This window comes from Myxine glutinosa, chromosome 14, assembly GCF_964187855.1.
Source record: "Myxine glutinosa chromosome 14, kmMyxGlut1.1, whole genome shotgun sequence".
Lineage (NCBI taxonomy): Eukaryota > Metazoa > Chordata > Myxini > Myxiniformes > Myxinidae > Myxine > Myxine glutinosa.
The window spans coordinates 19,882,400-19,906,638 of NC_136274.1; the positions used below are offsets into that span (position 1 = coordinate 19,882,400).

At 41.1% G+C, this 24,239-nt stretch overlaps 1 protein-coding gene across 2 annotated transcripts in view; it reads right to left on the minus strand.

Moving 5' to 3' along the window:
• Positions 1-24,239, minus strand: part of LOC137439469 (phospholipid-transporting ATPase IA-like) — a 238,304-nt gene that overhangs the window by 81,700 nt on the left and 132,365 nt on the right. For both annotated transcript variants that reach the window (XM_078768165.1, XM_068135239.2), the window contains 13 exons: positions 23,903-24,030; positions 22,050-22,161; positions 19,953-20,118; positions 16,186-16,316; positions 15,919-15,996; positions 14,627-14,715; positions 14,212-14,287; positions 13,915-14,020; positions 12,943-13,025; positions 8,962-9,011; positions 6,820-6,889; positions 6,569-6,653; positions 3,567-3,706 (listed from right to left, as the gene is read on the minus strand). In XM_078768165.1, the coding sequence (XP_078624291.1) occupies positions 3,567-3,706; positions 6,569-6,653; positions 6,820-6,889; positions 8,962-9,011; positions 12,943-13,025; positions 13,915-14,020; positions 14,212-14,287; positions 14,627-14,715; positions 15,919-15,996; positions 16,186-16,316; positions 19,953-20,118; positions 22,050-22,161; positions 23,903-24,030 (1,314 nt within the window). The remainder of the gene's footprint in view (positions 1-3,566; positions 3,707-6,568; positions 6,654-6,819; positions 6,890-8,961; positions 9,012-12,942; positions 13,026-13,914; positions 14,021-14,211; positions 14,288-14,626; positions 14,716-15,918; positions 15,997-16,185; positions 16,317-19,952; positions 20,119-22,049; positions 22,162-23,902; positions 24,031-24,239) is intronic.

The following is a 24,239-nucleotide window of genomic DNA, read 5'->3' on the forward strand; positions in this document are numbered from 1 at the left end:
GAACCAAGTACCAACCAGACTAAAGAGTGGAGGTGTAATCAACCTTGGTATATAAATGGTAAACATAACGAATGTGAAAAATATCAAATAGGTATAATTGAAAAGACAACTGGTAAAACAATTTACAAAACAAATAAGAGAATTAATTTAAATACCGGTGAATTGGGTAAAAAAGATGGAAATATTTTTGAGTGGACGGAAAACTTTGATGGTTGTCAGGAAAATATATACTTTAATTTAAAAATGGTATGTGGCACTGGAGGCGCTCAAACAAGAACATTGAGGGAGGTTTACCATTTTATCTTAGCTCAGTTAAAATATCTTAATAAAGAACCAAACTCAAACATCTTTTTTGTTAATATATTAGATGGTGAAGGGAGTGGCAAGAGAATTAAATTATTTCCCACGCATAAACAAATATTTGTAGGGTCGTTGTTTGAGTGGGCCAAAGATGATTCACCAGATGATATTAAGAGTAAAAGGTTAAAAGGTCCATAAGGTCAGAAGGATCACAGGTTCACACAGAAGGACCATTGTTTAAGTGGTCTAATGAATAAGGATAACATGTCAAAAGGTTAGAAGGTTCGTAAAGAACAGGGTGAGAGAAATAGAGGTGTTTAGGGGCAATGAGGGAGGGGAAAAATTAACATGTAAGTCAATGGGAATATTGAGTGTCCCAGAAGCAACATATATACACTACTCTCAAGTTTTACAGTTTTTATTGAAATTTACGCAGTTTAATGCCTCAATGTACTCTGAAATTAAGCAAAGAACAAATAAACAATTGGAGATAAAAAGAAGTCATAGAATCATTTTGTTTAACAAAATTTAATTGAAATTTTTGACTCAGCAAAGTAGCCACCTTTTGCAGATATAACCGCCGAACACACTCGTGGCATTCTTTCGATAATGGAAATCAAATATTGTTCGGGAAGTTCTTCCCAACACTGTTGCAGAAGTTCCCACAAATGTGTTGCACTTGTAGGTTGCTTTGCTTTCACCCTTCTGTCCAGTTCATCCCAAACCACCTCGATGGGGTTTAAGTCTGGAGACTGTGCTGGCCATTCCATGATTTGAAGCCTACCGTCTTATTCTTTTCCTCGAAGGTAGTTTTGACATAGCCTGGAGGTGTGTTTAGGGTCATTATCTTGCTGTAGGATGAACCCCTGACCAACTAGCCGTATACAACAACAACAAACAACAGGCATTTTAAGGCCATTTTCCCTGCAAGAGCGGGGTTAGCTCTGGATCTCTGGATCTCTGGATCTGGATCTGGACTCTGGATCCAGCAAAAGAGCCCCAGCAAAAGAGTCTTCAGTAGTCCACTGGCTTCAGTAGTCCACTGGCCACTGGCTTCATGGCCCAGGCAAGCCTCTTTTTCTTATTTTGCCATCTGAAGACTGGAAGAAGGTCTTATGGACCGATGAATCAAAATTTGAAATCTTTGGTTCATCACGCAGGGTTTGTGTATGCCGTCGAGTCGGCGAAAGGATGGTTCCTCAGTGTGTGACACCAATTGTCAAACATGGAGGAGGAAGCGTGATGGTCTGGGGCTCTTTTGCTGGATCCAGAGTCGGCGACTTGCACATATTGACTGGCACCCTGAACTAAAAGGGCTACCACAGCATTTTGAAGTGCCATGCAATACCCCCTGGTATACGCCTAGTTGGTCAGGGATTCATCCTACAGCAAGGTAATGACCCTAAACACACCTCCAGGCTATGTCAAAACTACCTTCGAGGAAAAGAACAAGACGGTAGGCTTTAATTCATGGAATGGCCAGCACAGTCTCCAGACATAAACCCCATCGAGCTGGTTTGGGATGAACTGGACAGAAGGGTGAAAGCAAAGCAACCTACAAGTGCAACACATTTGTGGGAACTTCTGCAACAGTGTTGGGAAGAACTTCCCGAACAATATTTCATTTCCATTGTAGAAAGAATGCCACGAGTGTGTTCGGCGGTTATATCTGCAAAAGGTGGCTACTTTTCTGAGTCAAAACTTTAAATTAAGTTTTGTTAAACAAAATGATTCTATGATTTCTTTTTTTTATCTCCAATTGTTTATTTGTTTGATGCTTAATTTCATGTCAGAGTACGTTGAGACATTAAACTGCGTAAATTTCAATAAAAACTGGAAAATTGAGGTGTTCTAAAACTTTTGACCAGTAGTATATATACAGAACTTCAATTTTAATAAAATAATAATTTTAACGATTGCCAAAAAAAATCTAAAAGTTTAGTGTTATTGAAGTACAGTAGTTGGGAAGTCCCGAATACCACCTTTATGCACCACCCAATTGAACCTTTATTTAAATTGAAGTATTGTAAAACTGGAGGTTCTTGGGAGTATTATGAAAGGTGATTTGTGTTCTACAGTGATCAAGTACAGTCAGAACCCGATATTCACGTGTTCCGTGTATTCGCGGCTGTTAAAATGTGACCTGTTTCTGTATTCGCGGAAAAGTGTCCTGAGAATTTGCATTTTGTTTTCTATTTGTGGCCGTGTCCCTTGAAATTGCGGGGTTTTTTTCTATTCGTGGCCATGTTCCGCGAATTCGCGGTTTTTCAGGGGTGCAAAAAAACATTTTCACGAACCGTTAGCTTGACATGCGGTATTTATAAAACCCATCTTTCACCAGTAATGCATAAAGCAGCTGGACATACGCAAAAAAAACATCTTCTAATGCCCCGCTATTCACGGGTTTCGCTATTCGCGGATTTGCCTGGAACATATCCCACGTGAATAGCGGGGTCCGACTGTATTTAATTGAATTTAAATAATATAAAGATTGTAAAAGACGTATAAATAAATTAATTCTGAGTTTTACCGCCATTTTTCGCAGTACCTATTACATCACCCGATCTAACACAATACATTCGTTCTCCATGCCTCTTGTTTGTGTTCTTATTACGTCCTTAGAAACAGTAAGTTTCCTGTTTGGAATTGTTTTCAATCTTTTTGACTGTTTGTTTGATATTCTCTTCTCTGCACATGTGCGATCGGGACGAGTAATTACGAGTAACTTGTAGAGGATGGGGCTTTCGCGAATGTTCTTGCTCTGAGTACATATCGATGAGAAAATGGAGAGAGGACAAGAACAGCCAGTTATGAGCTGCTTTTCTGGTTACGATGCTGTGCTGGAGTGCTTCATGGATTGCTTGTGCTTTACCCTCTATATAAATGAAATTTTGGATTACGCCCGCCTGCTGATTGGGCATCGATCGACCAAAAACGTTTGGGGCTTGTGACACCAGGATTCCATTACAAACTTGGTGTATTGATTGCGTCATTTGGGAGTGTGGCTGCCCTGTTGAGGAAGTGCCACCATAGATTAGAGCATGATTTAAGAATTTGGTCAGTTTACTGGAACACAATGGCCTAACGTTTAAGAAAAGGTATATTGTGGGATGTTTATTGCCCATTATCCATAAGCATAATGTCACTTCTAAAAGGTACGTGCATACAAATGTAGTAAACCGTAAACCATTATATGTGCATACAAAACAATCAGGTTACAAATTGAACCTGCATTGTGAACTGTATTAATGGTACACGAGTGCAACCTTTTCTACGAGTTCAAAACAACTCTCCAGTTGCTCTGCCCGATCTTGCAGGGCAGTGCTGGCAGTACGATATGTTCCAAGCCATGCGGTGTATGCCTCTTCTGTCAGCTCTCGCTCCGCAAAACACAACGTGCGGAGACCTGAGGGAGATGCACCGCAGAGACGGGGTATGATGTCATGTTTTTTTGTCAAGAATAAGATATTGACTCTCATTGTTGAAATAATTCTCATGCTATTTGATATCTCATTTAATCCTAAAGCCTAATTCAGCATAGTGGGCACAATTACAACATGAACAAGACAGCAATAAACAATGCAGAGGCTCACTGGAGTATATACAGATTACAATAGATCTGAGAACCAGTGGTGACTCACATGTTGACTGATACACTCCACCATTGACTGATACATCTCTTCTCCCTTCAAGAACAGGCAAGGCTGATCTTCGTCAAACTGTGCCTAATTGACCTGGCAGCGCACCTCAAACCACGGGCTCTACTTCCAATTCAAATTGTGACCAAACCTACGCCCAATTAACCCATTATATTAGGTGCGCTTCCAATCCTGATAGAAATCCAGACAAATGTATCAACCTGTAACACAACTTTCTGTGGCCACAGTTGCATATAAATCAGTGCATTTTCCCCTTGGTATAGTTAAATTGGACAACTTTGCTCCAATTCTCTTTATTGGAAGAAAAAAACCAACAACAAAGTTTTAGACTCGAATGTTGCTGTGGTATATAGCGTTAGTTCCCAAACTGGGCGGCGCGCCTCCCTTGTGGGGGCGCGAGGCGGGTACAGGGGGGCACGAGGCGGGTACAGGGGGGGGGGGCGTGAGGCCATCTGAAAAAATGTCGAATTTGGTTTAAATATTGAAAAATTGATAAATTAAGCTAGATATTTATACAAACACCAATGTTCTCTGCCTTGCAATACTCCCACGACTTTCAAACGTTGCGCCAGCTCCGTGCATGCTGCCGCCTTTGAATAACGTCGCAACAAATGGATTTGTAAACTAAAAACAACTAAACAGTAGAACTAAACTAAAAACAAACAAACAAAATAGCTTTTGTGATGAACAAAGACCTGATTTTCTTATCTTATTCCAAATTTTGGATTGTTTTATGATGTTTTATTTCTGTGGAAAGGAAGAGAATGGCATTGGGTTGTGTGAGGTGCACAAGGTTGTGGCAGAGAAAAAAATTGTTGTTCATGAACATTCTATCACATTTCCCAAGATATATTTTACCAGTTACAAAATGTAATTATTTGTTGGAAAAAAACATTGGAGGATGAACATTTCATCTAATGTATCGTAAAATGCCTTTTTTCTAAAAGTACGTTTTGGAAAAACAAGTTCCGTGCAGTCGAAACCAATGTGAGTGACTGAGTTTTACAATGCCGCAGAATTTTGTGTCATTGATATGAAACAACTTTGGTTATTTTCACAGCTAACATTGTTGTATTGCTTAAAATCTTCTTTTTTGTCATTGCAGTGTGAAATTACAAATTGTGCCCTCGAAAACTTGATCTATCAACAAATGCATGCAAAAATGCAAAAACATTCAACCAGATTCAGGATGTAAAAGAGATGGCCATTGCATACAAATCTCGGTCATAGACCTCAAGGGAAGGAAGAAGAAGAAGAATCAGAGCAAAAATGTTTAATAGAATCGATTATACACACACAGTGTGGAGCGAGGCTAGAGAATGTACCGCCTACACGCAGCGGACAATTCCTCAAGACACTCGCTGAAAAATAAGTGGAAAGGCATTTCATTTATAGCAAAATATTAGACAAGAATCTGCGCTGAAGACATAGCACTACTGGACCATAAGGACAACACCTCCCATTGTCCCGTCCTATAGAAGGTCAAATTTAGACAACAAGATGTAAGCATAATGATAGGCTACGCTTTTTTTGGCTATCTATCTAAACATATCAGACCCGAGCGCAGGCCGAAGTAAATATTCTTATACACTAGGCTAAATGGTAGATGAAGATTGGATACGTCCTTGGTTTAGGAGACATACTAAACACTACGAAGATATATAATTAATTATTCCCTTTGTGAAGGAGGCGTTTGGATGACATGTTTTTTCCTGTACGTGGGTCGAGAGCATTTTATCTACTGTTTGGCACATTCATTCAAGGACTAATTTACTAGGCTAAGGATCCACCCTGCACGTCGAGCCTCGAAACCACATTTTGTCCACTCACCTCTGCCTGCAGTTGAGTTCAAATCAGTTTTCAGAAGCACGATATATAATTTCAGATGTTATGATCAATTGAGTCATTTAGTTTAAACCTTAATGGCTGACACCAGCACCCTGGCAGGGGGACAAGTGGCTGGTGTGGAGACCAGTGTTGACGTGAAGAGAACACTTAACGTGAACTGGTGACATGGATTGGAGGCTTTGAGTGAACTGGAGATGTGGAGAGAAGACCTGGAGTGGACTGAGAATGTGGAGAGGTGAGAAGAGGATACCTGGAGTTGACTGGGGATGTGGAGAGGTGAGGAGAGGAGACCTGGAGTTGACTGGGGATGTGGAGAGGTGAGGAGAGGAGACCTGGAGTTGACTGGGTTCATGGACTGTGGATGTGGAGAGGAGACCTGGAGTGGACTGAAGATGTGGAGAGCCAGATAGAATAGCTAGAGTGGATTGGGGACATGGAGAGGAGACCTGGAGTGGACTGGGTGCATGGACTGGGGATGGGGAGCGCTAGAGAAAATACCTGGAGTGGATTGGAGAGGTTGAAAGGAGGATGTAGAATGCAATGGAGATGTGAATAGAATGAATTTTCACCTGTAGATGTAGGGAGGATGGGTATGGGGAAACTGAAAAGGGTAGGACATCTTGAAAGGAGGTGAGACCTGGACTGTCTCTACACATTGATGTCTGGACCCTAAACACTTCACAACCATTCTAGGAAGATTCCGATGACATCAACTAACTGTAATCACCAAGTGAATAGGTGCTGTGGATGCAACATTGTACCTTCAGTAGCAAATTCATCAAGATGGCCCATTGTACTCTGCTGGAATGGTGCATCGTCAGCCAACCTATCATATATCACATTGTCCTGAAAAGAAGGTTTTCATCCCAAAAAAGCATCATTCGTGTGTTTAAATTCAGAAAAGGTATACACTATGCAGTTGGTTAAATAAGAACTTAGGTGCTTTTATTAAACTTTCAAAGTTACAATTTCATTAGTGACAAATGGTGAATGGTGCTGAATGTGTCCTTACCGCTCCTTTGCAGTACAGCTTGAGTTTACCAAGAGGAGTTCGCACGATGACAGACATCCGCTTACGGTCACTGTATGAGATTGTGGCACAAAGGTAGTCACAGTACCACCTTCTTTGTATATTTGAAAAAGTATTTGCCCTGCAATCAATCCCTTGTAGCTTACGTAACATTCCCAGAATCATTAATTTGACACCAATCATCCTCCGAGGTCATCACAATGAGTACCAGCTTACTGGTAATGATATTGAGTACCAGAATACTTACAATAAAGAATCACATAAACAGGAGTAATAATGGCCTAGAGAGGAACAGAACTGGAAAGGGTCACCGCGCCATGCAGAGGAGATAATGGATGTGCACGGGTGAGCGCATGTGCTGGGTAGTGATGGGCAGCACATTTGAAAGACTGAAGCGACGAGGACCAGACAACAGGAAGACAGGTCCACATTCAGAAGAATAAGGGGACTAATGAAGGCAGGTGGGCAACCAGTTGGACTTGGAGAGGGTGAGCAGACGAGGGTTTCTAGAGGAACGCGTGTGATCTGGGGTGGCTTGCAGCAGACGAGGGTTTCTAGAGGAACGCGTGTGATCTGGGGTGACTGGCAGCAAATGAGGGTTTCCAGAGAAAGGAGTGTGATCTAGGGTGGCTTGCAGCAGATGAGAGTTTCCAGAGGAATACGTGTGATCTGGGGTGGCTTGCAGCAGATGAGGTTTTCCAGAGGAACGCGTGTCATCTGGGGTGGCTTACGGCAGATGAGGGTTTCTAGAGGAATGTGTGTGATCTGGGGTGGCTTGCGGCAGATTTTTTTTTTTTTTTTTTTTTTTTTTTTTGTATACAAGATCGAGGCTCGTGAAAGAGCGAACATTAATCACACAGAAAGACAAACCGACACATAAAACATATAACATAGGGAGCGGTAGACAAGATGGGGAGAGAGGGTGAAGGACACAAACACAACATTTGAGAGCAGGGACCGAGAGACATGGAGACATCGAGAGATCTGAGAGAGGGCGAGGGCTTTGGGGGGGGGGGGGGCCATGGGAAGGGGGCGGTGGGAGAGGTATAAAACATATGGACACTGCCAGGACTTCCAGGAAAGAAGTTGGAATTTCAAACAAGGTGGATCTGGGGTGAATTAGCGGGGGTAGAAAAGATCAAGGTTTTGGATGGGGGAAGATAAGAGATGGTGGTGAACAGCTGTTTTAAAGACCTGGAGGGAGGAGTGGGATTGAAGGGAGTGAGGGAGTTTGTTCCAGAGGCGGGAGAAAAGAGGAATGAAAGAGTGAAGGTGAGCAGAGAGCCGAGATTTCGGCAGTTTAACCATCAGAGGGTTGCTGGCAGATCTTGTGCGACCTGTAGGAATATTTGGGGGACAGAGCACAGAGAGAGCTGGGGGTGCAAGGCTGGAGAGGAGTCGGTAGAAGACAGGTGGCTTGCGGCAGATGAGGGTTTCTAAAGGAAAGCGTGTGATCTGGTGTGGCTTGCAGCAGATGAGGTTTTCCAGAGGAAAGCATGTGATCTGGGGTGCCTTGCAGCAAATGAGGGTTTTTAGAGGAATGCGTGTGATCTGGGGTGGCTTGCGGCAGATGAGGTTTTCTAGAGGTACGTGTGTGATCTCGTGTGGCTTACGGCAAATGAGGATTTCTAGAGGAACGCGTGTGATCTTGGGTGGCTTACGGCAGATGAGGGTTTCTAGAGGAACACGTGTGATCTGGAGTGACTTGCAGCAGATGAGTTCTAGAGGAGCGTGTGTGATCTGGAGTGGCTTGCGGCAGATGAGGGTTTCCAGAGGACCATGTGTGATCTGGAGTGGCTTGCGGCAGATGAGGGTTTCCCGAGGAATGCGTGTGATCTAGGGTTGCTTGCAGAGGCCAGGAGGAGCAAAGGCAGCTGCAACATTGTGTCACATAGAGAGCCCAACAACTTGCTGAGAGTGAGAGATGTGACAGTCCTTGGGAAACTGTTTATGGCCATGACATACAAATGGTGTGCAAGGCCTGATCTCTAATGATTATTCGACTGAAACATTATGAGAATCTCATCAGATTTCAGAACTAATAAGAAATTTCTGAAAGGGTGCACAGGGTTAATCATGACTGTTGAAGGAGTATGCAACATCTTGAGTTCTTGTTGGACTAACCTTGAGAACTCCAGGACATTGAGAACTTCGTATTTTTCTTCTTTCCCCAACTGCAAAGGCACAAAGAACTTCCACAGTCACTATATTCAGCTTTCATTGAATGTCTTAATATCACCCATAATGTTGCAAGTGGGATTCTCAGGATAGTTGCACAGGGAGCATCTTCATATAATGTTGATTGGGGAGGTGTCAGGAGTGGGGGTCTCAATTGAGAGAAATCTTTCAAAATGAGAAAAGGAACAAGGGAGGGGACAGGGAACAGAGAGGAGAGAGTAGGAAAGTGTGGGACTTGTTGGGAGAGAAGGATGAGAGTAGAGGGGAGCAAAAAGAGTTGTAGGTAGTTAAAATGCTGTCCACTCAATGAAGATGTTGCCCCATATGTGGCCAATAATGTTTTTGCTTATTCTTCAAGTGCCTTTACTGTAGATAGACGTTAGACCCCTTCGCTCGCCTCTAAGCCATCGAGCCTGCGATTGAATCTCAACTCATCTATAAACTGTCATCCTGGTGTTAAACAGGCAGGGTGAATCATCAATGTGTGTGCCGTCCCTCAATTGGACATTAAATTGGGTGTCCCATCTGCCGGCATTAGTTGGTGGATGTTAGAGATCCTAAGGTGTCCTTCGCAAAGTGTAGGCGAGCTCACGCTGGCTGACGTTGAACAAATTCCAAATCCCTGCCCGGAACAAAAGAGGGCATTGCATCAGGGGCACAGGCATGCCCTCAGCCAATGATGACACCATACAGACTGGTGCTCCCTCCGAAAGAAGAAGAAGTCTACCAGATACAAGTTATCCAGGAAGCGAAATCCATGGTGGCAAAAGCAAAATGCCAGCCAGGCAGTCGCACATGCTGTGTTATCGAGGTGTATCACGATATCGCTTGATGTGGAACATTACACCAGCTGAAATTCACACGAGACCACACATTTCGGTGTTGCTTGTTACCCTGCGCTCTCGAAGTGAAAAGTGGGGGTAAGCATTCAATTGCGTACGTGTGCCGTGTGCCATGTCTGCATTTTAAAAATTCATTTTCTCGGCAACCGTTGGTCCGATTGACATGAAATTTTACCGTAGGAGCACCTCTGCCTGTAGATTTTTTTTGCTGATAATTATGACGTCATGGGTCACATGGTATGGACGCCATCTTGGAAAAACGTTACACCTCTATATCTCCCAAACTGCTTAATGGAAAAAATTGAAACATGGCTCATTGTCAAGTAGACCCCATGGGGAATAAGATATGTTAATGATGATGTCATAGGTGCCTTCGTTATGACATCATAATTCGACAGGGACAACGCTTAGTCTGATCAGTCTGAAAAGTATTAAGCGTGATCTATGCAACAATTATATTAGAGAATATAAATTTATGATGTCATCGCTCACGTGGTCTGGCAGCCATATTAGATCATAGAAAAAAATGTTCAAAAACAGAAGAGTTGGCTCGCATTAAGTTTACTGTGCAGGGTAAGTATTCTATGAATACCATCTAGTCTTTCTCATATGTGTTTGAATGGTGCAAAAAGTTCAAAAAAACCCCTCAATTTGTGAGTGATCTGAAACATTCTCATGTGCAACCAACTGTTGTCGCTCAAGGAAAACATCATGTTGGAGAAATGTTGGATTACTGCATGTGAAATTGCATAAAAATTCAGAGGTGATTTTCACCTTGTGATTTTCACTAGAAAAATTCACCTTGCGATTTTCCTTTCTTTGGACCACTCAAATAGCATCTGGGTGACTTTTTAGTTCTTGAATGATGGAGAATGAAATAAGTTTATGCTGAAATCACTGCGTACCTGTCCCAATTATTTATTTGCAGGTGGCATGAAGGTGCTGCCACATTGCTGTGACAGGTGTCACTCTCAGAATTTGATGAAGGTTAATTGATTTACCTGTGCTATTTTATTTCCTAGGATAACGTGTGTGTGTGTCGTTGGTTGTTATCTCCAATTGCAGGTTTCAGAAGGAGGAACGGAGCCCTCCCAAATCTCGAAGGTGTGTGTGTGTGTGTGTGTGTGTGTGTGTGTGTGTGTATATGTGTGTGTGTGTGTGTGTACAGTGTAAATGTATACGTGTGTGCACATGCATAAAGTTGCTGTTCTTGACGGTTATCTCTACATGTGGGTGGCTTCAAGAGATGGAACAGAGACCTACCATGTCGTAAAGTATCCACCTCTGTTAGCGTGTACATGTGTGTTTGTGTGTGTACTGTATGTATATATATATATATATATATATATATATATATATATATATATATATATATATATATACATATATATATATATATATATATATATATATATATATATATATATATATATATATATATATATATATATATATATATATACAGTGCATTCCAAAAGTATTCAGACCCCTTCACTTTTTTCACATTTTGTTATCTTGCAGCCTTGGGCTGAAATGGTGGGTTAAATTCATTTTTTCCCTCATCAATCTACACTCAATACCCCATAATGACAAAGAGAAAACAGGATTTTAGAAAGTTTTGCAAATTTCTTAAAAAGAAAAAACTGAAATATCACATTGACATAAGTATTCATACCCTTTGCTATGACACTTGAAATTTAGCTCAGGTGCCTCCCATTTCTCTTGATCATCTTTGAGATGTTTGTACACCTTGATTGAAGTCCACCTGTGGTAAATTCAATTGATTGGACATGATTTGGAAAGGCACACACCTGTCTATATAAGGTCTCACAGCTGACAATGCATATCAGAGCAAAAACCAAGCCATGAGGTCGAAGGAACTGCCTGCAGAGCTCAGAGACAGGATTGTGTCGAGGCACAGATCTGGGTAAGCCTACAAAAAAATTCTCTGCTGCATTGAAAGTTCCCAAGAGGTGCTAAGGTCCTGGTGTTGGGCTAGCGGCTAGGGTGCCGGCTTAGGATCCAATGGATCCTGGGTTCGAATCCTGGTCAGATTGCTGAATTAACGCCAGGGGGGTTGACTCAGCCTGTTCATACCTTCCGAGGTCGGCTAATTGAGTACCAGTTCACTGGTAATTCCCTGTTTGTCGTTAAAGGCGGCAAAAATGTTTGGTGTCAGGAAGGGCATCCGGCCATAAAACATTGCTTCAAAAAGGGGACCGAAAAACAACAACAACCACGGTTCCCGAAAAAGGCCAACCCCCGCAAAAATGGCCTCTAAAGGTGGTTTTTTTTTTTTTTTTTAATTGAAAGTTCCCAAGAGCACAGTGTCCTCCATAATTCTTAAATGGAGGAAGTTTGGAACAACCAGGACTCTTCCTAGATTTGGCCGCCCGGCGAAACTGAGCAATCATGGGAGAAGGGCCTTGGTGAGAGAGGTGACCAAGAACCCGATGGTCACTCTGGCTGAGCTCCAGAGATCCTGTGTGGAGATGGGAGAAACTTCTAGAAGGACAACCATCACTGCAACACTCCACCGATCTGGGATTTATGGCAGAGTGGCCAGACGGAAGCCTCTCCTCAGTGAAAGACACGTGAAAGCCCGCTTGGAGTTTGCAAAAAAAGCACCCAAAGGACTCTCAGACTGTGAGAAACAAGAATCTGTGGTCTGATGAAACCAAGATTGAACTGTTTGGCTTGCGTCTGGCCACTCTGCCATAAAGCCCAGATCAGTGAAGTGTTGCAGTGATGGTTGTCCTTCTGGAAGTTTCTCCCATCTCCACACAGGATCTCTGGAGCTCAGCCAGAGTGACCATCGGGTTCTTGGTCACCTCTCTTACCAAGGCCCTTCTCCCCCGATTGCTCAGTTTGGCCGGGCAATAAATTGGTTAGTCCACAGACTAACCGGCTAATATGTCGGCAATAAATTCCAAATGTTGATTGGAAGGAGTATAACAGCCGAGTGACAAGCTTCTGGTGATTTTCAAGTGAATAAACCAAAAAGTTAAAATCTGCATTTTATTTTTGACATTTCCTATGAGATAGATGGACAATTGAATTGTTCTGAGTTCTTAGACCGACTCACCGCATCGATGGTGATGGCGTCTGGCATGCGTGCAACAAACACAAAACCCAAATCTCTTGCGGCTTTCACCAGCGCAGCTTCATCTGTTCCAGGCCAAATGGGTAAGAATTAGTTATTGTGTGACTGAACCACGTGCCACCATGTTTTAGCCAATTTCTTATCAGTATTGAGACACTTTCTGTAGACGAACCAAAGATAATTCATCAAGACAGCTGTGAAGTTTCCTAAACTGTTTTCTGGTTGATACAACTTGCAAAGAAGAAAAACTTTATATATCGTGTCCATTACCCACGCGTACGAAGCGAAAAGTGGAGTTAAGCAATTGGTTTCACTTTGTCTGTTTGTCTGTCTGTCTGTCTGTCTACAGACATCAGTTTATGATTGAAGACAACTGAATTTCAATTGAATGTTGTATTTTTAACACGATTCGGAAATTAATCAGAAAAGGAATCTGGAGTTTATTAATTAGCAGCATATATATTTGGCTCTGAATTTGTCCCAATCACGCATGCACAGAGATGAGCGAGACAATTTATTTAGTTTGTCTGCCTGTCTGGCAGTCAAACAAAATTGAAATTCATTCCAAACAGGAAAGCTACTCTTTTTAAGGACAGCATATAAAGGACTCAAACAACAGGCACGGATATCTAATGTAACGTGTCGAATAAGGTGGTGTAAAAGATGCTGCATCAACGGCGGTAAACTTCCCAAATTTTTTTAAATAACCTTTAGGATATTTAAATGATTTGATTGAATTATATACTTGAACACTGTAGAACACAAATTTTCATTTAGCAGTACTTGGACAAAATTTTATGGCATTTTATGTCATCTCGCCCAATGAAGGTTTCCGCTCGCAGACCCTGCCCATGTCATTCTTCCTCAAGACTGCGCGAGATGAGGTGTTCTATGAATCTTCTCGTTCATAATGGAGTCACATTCACAACACACTTGCGATGTTGATGGACCTGCCTGGTGAGGTCGCTTGGTAGATTATCTCGCCGTCGGCTTGCTCGGGGATCACAGTATGACACACGGCCATCATGGTAAGGAACTCATGTAAAATGGGGCAGGAATGCTGGGACATAGGCAAATGTACAAAGACTGTGAATTAACTTGTCAAACAGAATCAAAAATTGACCCACATTATGGCTTTCATTTTCCCATGTTAGAACATGATGACATGTTGTTGTTGTTGTTGTTGTTGTTGTTGTTGTTGTTCTAAATGATGGTTTGTGTGCATGATGCAGTATTTGGTGTTGAACTTACAGGCCCTGGAATCTCTTCTTTTATGGGTATTTCCACATTGTGTCCATTCATTGTCTGAACTGGGGATGATTCATGGCTGCAGACAAAAACATAATTTGAGCCAAGATTGAAGAACTTTAACTTTCTTGACAAGATGCGATTTGTTGTTGCTCTCCATCCTCTATTCTTACAAATTATACACATTGCTCAATTGAAACGTGTGCCGGACGGAGACAATAAACAACAAAAGGATTGTTCAAATTAAAGACCAAAAAAGCTTTCAAAAAGTTTTGTGATTTTCCCCAAAAAAAAGAAGTACATCTGTGATGTTGCTCTAATGAAGGTTGTTGTTAATATTATCAATATTGTGATTGTAGGTTTCATCGCGTCAGGTGGAGTTTGATTTGTGAGGAAGGTATGAATAATTCCCTCGTACCTGTGCATGACCCCGGCCACAGTGTACTTCTTGAACTCCATCACGTTGCACGTCAGAGTGCCCGTTTTGTCAGAGAAAATGTACTTTATCTGTGTCATGGTAAAGCACGCACAACCACCAATGAATGACTCAAATATCGCTGTAAGCCTCTACATATATCCATTGGCCATAAATTTAGGCGGTGTAATGATTACTTCCGCCCCCAAAGGTGGACTGACGTTATGTTTTCACCCCCGTTTGTCTCTCTGTCCGGGCTGTAACTATTTTAGCATTTGAGCTTTAGTCCATAAATTTTCAACAAAGCTTTATTATGATAATATGGAGAAGGAAAATTTATGATTTAGTCCAAAGGTTAAAGGTCAACGTCACATAATATCGCCAATTTTCATCCAATTGACCTGAAATTTTAAGAAGTTGCATTTTGGGTCACCAAATTGGTTCACTAATCAACAGGTATGAGTCAATTGTTTGTTTGTTTTTTAGATCAAAAGGTCAAAGGTCAATGTTGCATAAAATCATCAATTTTCATCCGATTGACCTGAAATTTTAAGAATTTGCATATTGGGTTGCTCAATTGGTTTACTAATCCAAAACTAGAAGCCGATTGTTTTTTAGATCAAAAAGTCAAAAGTGAAGTTTGCATAAAATATCAATATGTCAGCCATATCAACGTGTAAGTGACCCAATATGACCCAATTTGAGTGTAACCTGTGTTCTGTAAAGAAGGTCAAAAGGTAGAGGTAACAAAATCGACAATTTTCATCTGATTGACTTGAAATTTGAGTATGGTTTGCATATTTGGTCACTGAAGCCTATTGCTTTTGAGGTCAAAAGGTCAAGGTCGCCTAAAATCATCAATCTGTTTGTATTGTTTTTTGGCTGTTTTCGTCATGTTTAGCATACGAGAGAAGAAGGAGTCCGAATACAAAGCGAACACGGACGGGATTTGCATTTTCAGATGCTTCTACTTGATATTTTTACTCTGTCGTGCTTGTTGTGAGCTTTCTTAACCTTAATATAAGTAAATTCACATGAAAAGCATGGAACATGTGATAGATAATTCTTTACTTGGCAGAACTTGGTCTTTCTTTGACCTACATGGTCGAAACCTCTTCACCCGATGTCATTTCGCTCCTCAAGCTTCAGCTTTATCTAAAAACATCTGACAAATGCTCTTCTATTTGCTTTACTCAATTGAACCTGCTATTCTTGTGCTGCACCATAACACTCGGAGATGATAAGAAAAGCAGGCTTTGAATTAAAAAAACAAAAAAACAAAAATAGAAGGTTACCTGGCCAAGTTCCTCATTTAGATTGGAGGTTCTTGCCATGGCGGGTGTGTCCGTCTCAACCTGGTACATGTCGATATCCTAAAATGGACATTTATTTTGCATCAGACATTCCAAATGTCGCATTTGGTTTGGTTGATCCCAACCAGCATATCATCTGACGAACATTGAGGTCACAGCTGGAAATAATTTACGCATCATAATCTTTGAGACCTTATTTTGATGGATGGACGTTAGTATAATTATCCAATAAGTGAAAATGAAACCCACCCAGTTGATGAAAAGCGCCTGTGTAAATTTCACCACCTCCAGGGTGACAAGCAGGCTGATAGGAATGAGGTTGTTGTACAAAATGATGAAAGTCAGAAAGTTGTTCCCGTAATTGAATGACGAGTTTCCTTCTGTAGAGAGAAAAATAATGAAGCCATTGGGTATGCCACTCTGAGGCCAAGTTAGCTGATGTATACCATGGAAATCGATTTAAGTGAACCAAATGTAAAATTTCATAAAACGATAATTGTCAAATTTTTCACTTTACATGAAAATAATGCACAATCGCATGGTTATTTTCTTCTTCAAAGGAAATGTGCCTTTGAAGTATACGAGTATTACGTCGTGGTTACATTCTTGAAAGCCACGACGTTAAATGAAAAGACGTTAAATGGATCAATTTATCTCAAAATAAATAAATAAATCTCAACGGTGTAATAGCAAGTTATGGGTAAACAGAAAGAAAAAGACATAAAATGTCATAACCCCTACCGTTGTTTTAGTATTTTGCTGTAGGGAGTTAAAGGCTGCCAGTCGGCCATCTTTGGTCGGATGAAAAAACAAAATCTTCTGCATATGTATACTCATGTATTGTCTTTGTGCCAAGTTTAAAGAAAATCGGTCCATGCATTTTTGAGAAATGGATGGGGACACGTTTAAGTAACAAAATAGCTGCCAGTCGGCCATCTTGGATCCGATCTCGAAAAAAATGACATGCATATGTAACCCACCATTCATTATCTGTGTGCCAAGTTTGAACAAGATTGATAAATGCATGTCCGAGAAATGGTTGAGGACATGATCAATATCGGGTTTTTTACAACTAAAATGGCCGCCAGTATACCAGTCGGCCATCTTTGATAAATTGCAAAATAAAGTGAAGTGCACGTATTTGCAGTCATGTGCTGTGCTTGTGCCAAGTTTGAACAAAATCGGACCATGTGTTTTCAATAAATGGTTGGGGACACGTTTAAGGGTGTAGTACTGGTGAAAAATTGAGAAAACTACATAGGTACCTTTGAGAGGCCTTTACACAAAAACAAAGTCAAGTTAATATCTAATTTTCAGTTTTTCTTGAAAGATATAATCTTGGCTTTAACTCAGACCAGTTTCAACGCTTCTTTGTCATATTACATGCATATAATTTGCATAAATTAGACCTTCAATAAAAAACAAGGAAAAACAAAGAACACATTTCTACTTCTATCTTCTATGTCACCTATCATTCTTTTCACACAAAACTTGGTACATGTATTATACATGTGTTATTCTACTACCTGATGAGAGGATTTTGTGAAATTATGTCAAATGTTCACTAATTAGCTAATTATGCCAATTACCAGATAAAACTTGGTTGTCCTTCAATAAATCCACAATGGCTACTCCTATAAACAAAAGCCTTCATCATTTTAAAGGAAGTGATATTCTGAATATCCTGTCCAAATTTCAGCCCAAAAGAATGATGCAAATTAAAGTTATAACAAATTTCATGCAAAATATTATATTGAATTGAATTGAAATTTGAATTTTTCAATAATTAGGGGTACTTCTATGACCTCTAATAGCATGATTCTTGTTTATAAGACTATAAGGAAACTGTTCAGCTAAAAAAAAAAAAAAAAAAAAATCACCTGTTCACCAGTACTACACCCTTAATTAACAAAATGGCTGTCAGGCGGCCATATTGGATCTGTTCTTGAAAAGAAAAGACGTGCATATGCAAGCCATCATTTATTATCTGTGTGCTTAGTTTGAGCAACATCGGTAAATACATGTCCGAGAAAAGGTTGAGGACGTGTTCAACATCGGGGGGGGGGGGGGGGGGGGGTTAAAACTAGAATAACCACCAGTCGGCCATCTTTGATTACATCGCGAAACAAAATGATGTACAGATGTATACCGTCATGCATTGTCTTTGTGCCAAGTAGGAACAAAATTCGTCCATGCATCTCTGGGATATGGTTGCGGAAGCAGAGACGGACAGACTAGACCAAATCCATAAGCCCCTGTTTCACCCCAGACGAGACCAAATCCGTAAGTCCAACGCGGGATAATAATCACGATGTTCTTTGAAGTCTGGGTTTCTATTATTACGTCATCTCATCTCGAAACTCAAAGAGATGAACTTGTAAAATGGGTTGTGATGTTTGGATGGCCGTCCACGAGTCTGTCCGTCTGTTAACGTTTTGCTATTTTTGCTACTCCGACCTTATAACACTGTGACACCTGAATAGAAGACAGTAGCCCGCACAATCACTCAGGTTTCGATTTTTCAATTTACGATCATTGGGGCTCACAAGTTCTGGAACCCTCTCCAATGTTCTGGAAACATCTACAATGTTCTGGAAACATCTACAAAGCTGATTATTATTGGCATCATCATGTGATAAGAGACAGAAGTACAAGGCTCGTTCTCACATCTCCTCTAATCTTGCTCCTTCAGCTCTCCCAGTGCTCCGACGGACGTCCCTCAACTCCAAAACACATGCGTTTTTTCTCATATCCCCTCCTGGTTAAACTCACAAAATTTAAGCTCAATGTCCACCTCCACTCTGTTGTCCCTCTTTTTGCCTGTTGGTGGATGTAGTTCCTTTTGGATGTAGTTGAATCCCACTTTTTCCTCCGGGGCATCAAGTTGACTGTACACCACCGTCACATGTTATCCACCATTTCTACCCACGATATTTTCTAAACTCAGTAACCCTACCTCATCCAACCCTCTTACTTGCACATTACCGTGTTTCCTCCCCTCCTCTCTCCTCTTTTCCTGTTTATTCATTCCTTTGCTCATTTTGTCCAACTGCAGCCTAACTGCCACACTGAGTATATTCCCTCTTGCCCACTGTAATGTCACCTCACTCTGCTATGAGTACTTGATTTTGTATACACAAAAATTACAACTGGTATATGGAAATTGCAGAACTGGATTGACAGTGTTGGAAGTGTGGAAACCATAATTATTCTCACTTGATATTAAACAAGGTTAGTGCGAGGTTGGGATCAAAGGACCACTGCTACACACAGACAAGATGGCTGGTTTTGTTTTCCATTTGAAGGACAGAGTTCTCCTAATTCATATTTTCATAACTGGAAAAATTGGTGTTTATTTTCCCACTAGTAAAAAGCCCTTAAAAATGACGGGTTGGAACAGTTTATTCAACGGATACAGCCTGAAGGATACAGCCTGAAGGATACGGATACAGCCTGTTTATTGAGCATGCCAAAGTCTGAAGCCTCGGCCTAGTGTTGGGTGTGCTTATATCTTCTTTATTTATTAGACATCATAAGGATGTAAATGAACACTCGTTTTACTTTTCGTGCATTGCACATCATTCACAGCAAATGTCACCTCCCTGCGCTTTGTATTTATTGTCATTTAAAAAAACGTTTCTGTACACCGCCCTTGAGGCTCGGTTTTAAACCCACCGTCTACATTTCCAACAGAAGCGACATAATTACTCTTTTATGGAAAACGTTCTTCGAGTTTGTTTTATCCTCAAAAATGGACCGCAGTGAAAATACATTCGTGTTAAAAGATTGGCCTTTAAAACCTACCCTTATGAAGAGGGACACACATTTGTACAAACACACAAACACACAAACGGACATTGTGTTTTATATTGTAGATAGCTCTGGAGCACGAAACCAACATAATAAGCTGGTACATTATCTTACTTACTATTGGGGAAGCTCTATACAGAGACCAACTTTGGTACTGAAACAGTGGGGTGTCATAAGCAGGAACTTTCTCTTGCAGAATCACCTACCAGAATATCCCAAGTACCAGTCCGTGGCTGCATGAGAAATGGTCCAGCGCCATGCACCAACCGAACTAATGAAGACCATGATAAGGAGAAGGCCAAAGAGGACAAGGATTTGCAGGTTGGTCGCCTTTTCTACCGTGGAGCGCTTCAGTGGAGCACTTGTAGTGTTCTGCAAAAACAAGATCAATGTTGTATGGAATTGATAAAAATAGACAATTTTACAGAAAGACATCTTTGTGGTTATTATAGTGGACAAGAAATTTAAAAAAGAAATCTAGGCATCAACTTATTATTGCTATTCGATGTATGTTTGGTCTTTCCCACAGCCAGGTACTTGTTCCTCACATCCCACAAAGGATTCTTCAAATTAAATCAGTTAAAACCTTTTGTTTGTTAATATATAAGTGGGAGAACTCTATATTCCTGAAGCATGAGGGTTTCATTATTTCAACGTATTTGAAACGAGGGAAATTGCTCAAAAGAGGAGTTTCTCCTTCCTCTCCCTCATCCTACCTTTCCCACTGCCACTTTCTGCTCACCTTCTCCCTCCAAACTGCCACCCCACCACTTCCCCTCCCTCCTCCCACTTCCTCCTACCCCATCCCCCTCTGGACTTCCACCCCACCACTTCCCCTCCCTCCTCCCACTTCCTCCTACCCCATCCCCCTCCGGACTTCCACCGCACCCTTCCCCCTCCCTCCGGACTCCCACCCCGCCTCTTCCCCTGCCTCCTCACACCCCAACATCTTGCCTGAACTACAATCACACCTCTTCCCCTCCCCTCTGGACTCTGACGTACAACTCTCCTCTCCGGGTGGTGTTGGTGCCTTTATGTAATTACCGTATAACTTAAAACGTGATGAGCTATAGAATCTCTTAACCTGAGCCGAATTTCAAAATTTTAACTGTGGAATTGAACTTAGCAGCAGTTCCGACTGCTGAATAAAATGTTCATTTGCTCAAAAGAAAAGTGTCTCCGGATGTCTCCAGGCGGTGTTTAGTATGACCGGGCATACCTTAAGCGCCATTTCATCCACAAGATTACTTAAAGAGCACAGATGATACAAACACAGCACTTACATCAATCTTCTTAGGAAATACTCTCCAACCAACGCAGACAAACGGTCTAAACCCAGCCCACGTTGCCTATTGGTGGGTGAACAATCCAACGCTTGGTGAATACGTTTATTTATAAGAACCGGTAATTTCTTAACATTTTCAGATTTCACTCCAGATTTCGACAATTATTTAGTCCACGAGATCCGATCCTCAAACCTGAACAGAGATTTTGATTATATACTTGAATTAGTCTGTGAGAGTAGATCATGTTTCCAATCAAGGCACGTTTGAATGTGCCGAAACAAAATGGCAGCCAGGACCCCTGCGATGTAAAGTTGGGCTGATAAAAGATAAAGCCTTTCTTTAAGATAAGCTATTAATTCTCTTTAAAAGGAGTGTTTAGATTTACCCAAGCACCCACTTTTCGGAAAGTTATCTTAGTATATAATGCAAAGTTTTGGGCTGCTAGGTTTCATGGTTTTGGAGTTATGGAGGACACACACACAGACTGACACATTCACTTTTATTCCTTTTTTTTTTTTTTTTGTATACTGAATCGAGGCTCGTGAAAGAGCTGACAACCGCGAGGGAAAGATAGCACAGGGGGACCACGAGGGAAAGACAGCACAGGGGGACCGCAAGGGAAAGACAGTACAGGGGGACCACGAGGGAAAGACAGCACAGGGGGACCACGAGGGAAAGACAGCACAGGGGGACCACGAGGGAAAGACAGCACAGGGGGACCGCGAGGGAAAGACAGTACAGGGGGACCACGAGGGAAAGACAGCACAGGGGGACTGCGAGGGAAAGACAGTACAGGGGGACCGCGAGGGAAAGACAGCACAGGGGGACCGGGAAAGGGGGGGAACAGGGGGACAGGGAAAGACAGCACAGGGGATTATAAAGATTTATGCATAAACAATATTATAGCTATTAGAGTGACGAGTTCAACAAAACCAGTTGAAACACTTTTTGTCTACAGGCAATGTATTTATTGCAAAAACTCGAAAAAAAACCTTGTACATGTTTTTTATTTCTTACCTGCATGAGTTTGGTGTCATGACCTGTGTACACCACAAGTCCAGCCGCCCACTGTGTGTTCCTCAGTTGTGCTCCACGCAACAGTAGCTGCTCAGGTCCCAGTGGGTACACCCTGTACACATACAAGGTACCGGTTCATAAGGAATTTTGACTGTAGTGCAGTAAATAAGCAAGCTATTGTAATGCCCATGTTGTTATTGAATTGTCAATAAAACCCATCTGGCTCACTAACTTTATGGAGGTTGATAACCTGCCTCACCTGCATTGTCTGATCTAAATTTGATGTCATTCCACACTTTGTAGATGATTCTTTACAAAGGAAATAACTACTCGAGGTCACCAGTTTCCAAAATAAAAGTGGTTTCCCCAAAATTGAAGAACACAGCTTTTGACTTTTCTTAATGAATCTAAATGATTTTAATAAATTGAAAAAATATATATATATAAAAAACAGCGATGGACTCGCCAAATTATATTTTTGTGCTACCCTAATCTCAATGGAGAATGATGTTGTATGAAAGAGGCAGCTTATAGTGATGGAGTGACGTGTTCACTCCGCATCGCTAGTGGAACCGTACTGGAATGGAAAGTGGACATTGTGTTGTCAGTTTTTCAGAGCGAGGACAATGCAGATCAGAGCTTTGTTACCTGTGCTGTTATACACGATTTGATGGAAATTGGTGCACAATACATACATTTTTTAGGTTTTTCATAAACAGAAGAAATAAAATTCAAATACTTATTGCATTGACTTTTAGATTAATTCAAAAGAATGTGTGAGATGAAAAAGTAGAAATTAAAAAAATTAATCAGGACTAAGACAAGTTGTTCCAAACTGATTTTTTAATTTAAGATTGTTTTGAAGCAGGTGGCCATGCGCTCGAGGGTGTGCCGCAAACAAATGGATTTTGAATTATTCTCTTTCAAACAAAATAGTACATACCGACAAATTTTATTTTATGAGTAATTCAGGATTTTTATTTAATGAGCAAAAATAACTTCCTATTTAATGCAGTGATAGAGTAAATCCCTAATAATCAGTCTTCATCCAAAGTCTTTATTTTTGAGTGTTCAACTTGATATTGCTCCGATCAATACATATATGTTGCAATGTTTCTTCGTTTAGAGGAACGTATCAATTTGTGTTGAGCTTGGTCATTTAAATCAAAATACGAAAGGTTATACTTGCAAAATAAATAATAATAACCAATCCATAGGGCTGCTGAAGCAGTTTCATTGGCTATTGGGCACAATCCTGGACGGGTCACCACTCCAACACAGGATACTCGAATGTCTCATTCATCCCAATAAGCTGGTAATCATTTTGCCAACTTTGGAAAGATGACAGGCTGAGTCAACCCGACTGGTGTTAATTCAACAGCTTGACATGGGCTCAAACTCAAGATCCGAAGATCTTAAGCCAGACACCTTAACCGTTAAAATCCAGAAATGGAATAGAATAAAAAATGTGAAACGTACACCGCTCAATATTGCATGCTGCTTCACCGTTCAGAAAGTGAACGGTATGAACATTAGGCAGGTGGTTAAAAAAAATCGATACTTATTTTTTGTTATATGCATATAATTAGATAGATAATCTTTTTCCAATTTATATATTCTCGGATATTGAAAAAAAATGTTTGTACCGTCCATCAGAGGGAGGTTAAGCCAGAGGATCCATCGACCAGTACTGGCCGTTGGTAGACGTTAAAGATCTCTAGGTGTCTTTCACGAAGAATAGGTGAGGTATTGCTATCGCTCTGAACAAATTACAAACTAACTAACCTTCAAAAAGGATAACTTACAAGCATGTGTCCTGTCAATCCAAAGATAATGAGAGTAATGTAACTCACGTGACTCCTTCCAGGGTAAGGTTGCCTGTGAAGTCATAAAGGTATCTGTTTGGTCCTTCACATTCAAGTCTTCCGGACAATGCTTGAAGTTGTTCCTCTGTAAACGCACCACTTGTCATGGTGTGGCTCTGGATAAAAGAGAAGTATTTGTACACATTTCAGAGTTGCTCAACTTGGGGCTAAGTATACCGTTTTTAGGGGAAACCAGATAAGACCATTTAGTGACAACCTTCTTAGGGTACTTCTTGTTCACTGCTTATTCATTTGTACTTGTAAATAGTTAAAGTTGCTACCAAACCATGAACAAAATGATACTGGTCAGCTTTCTCTCGAGCAA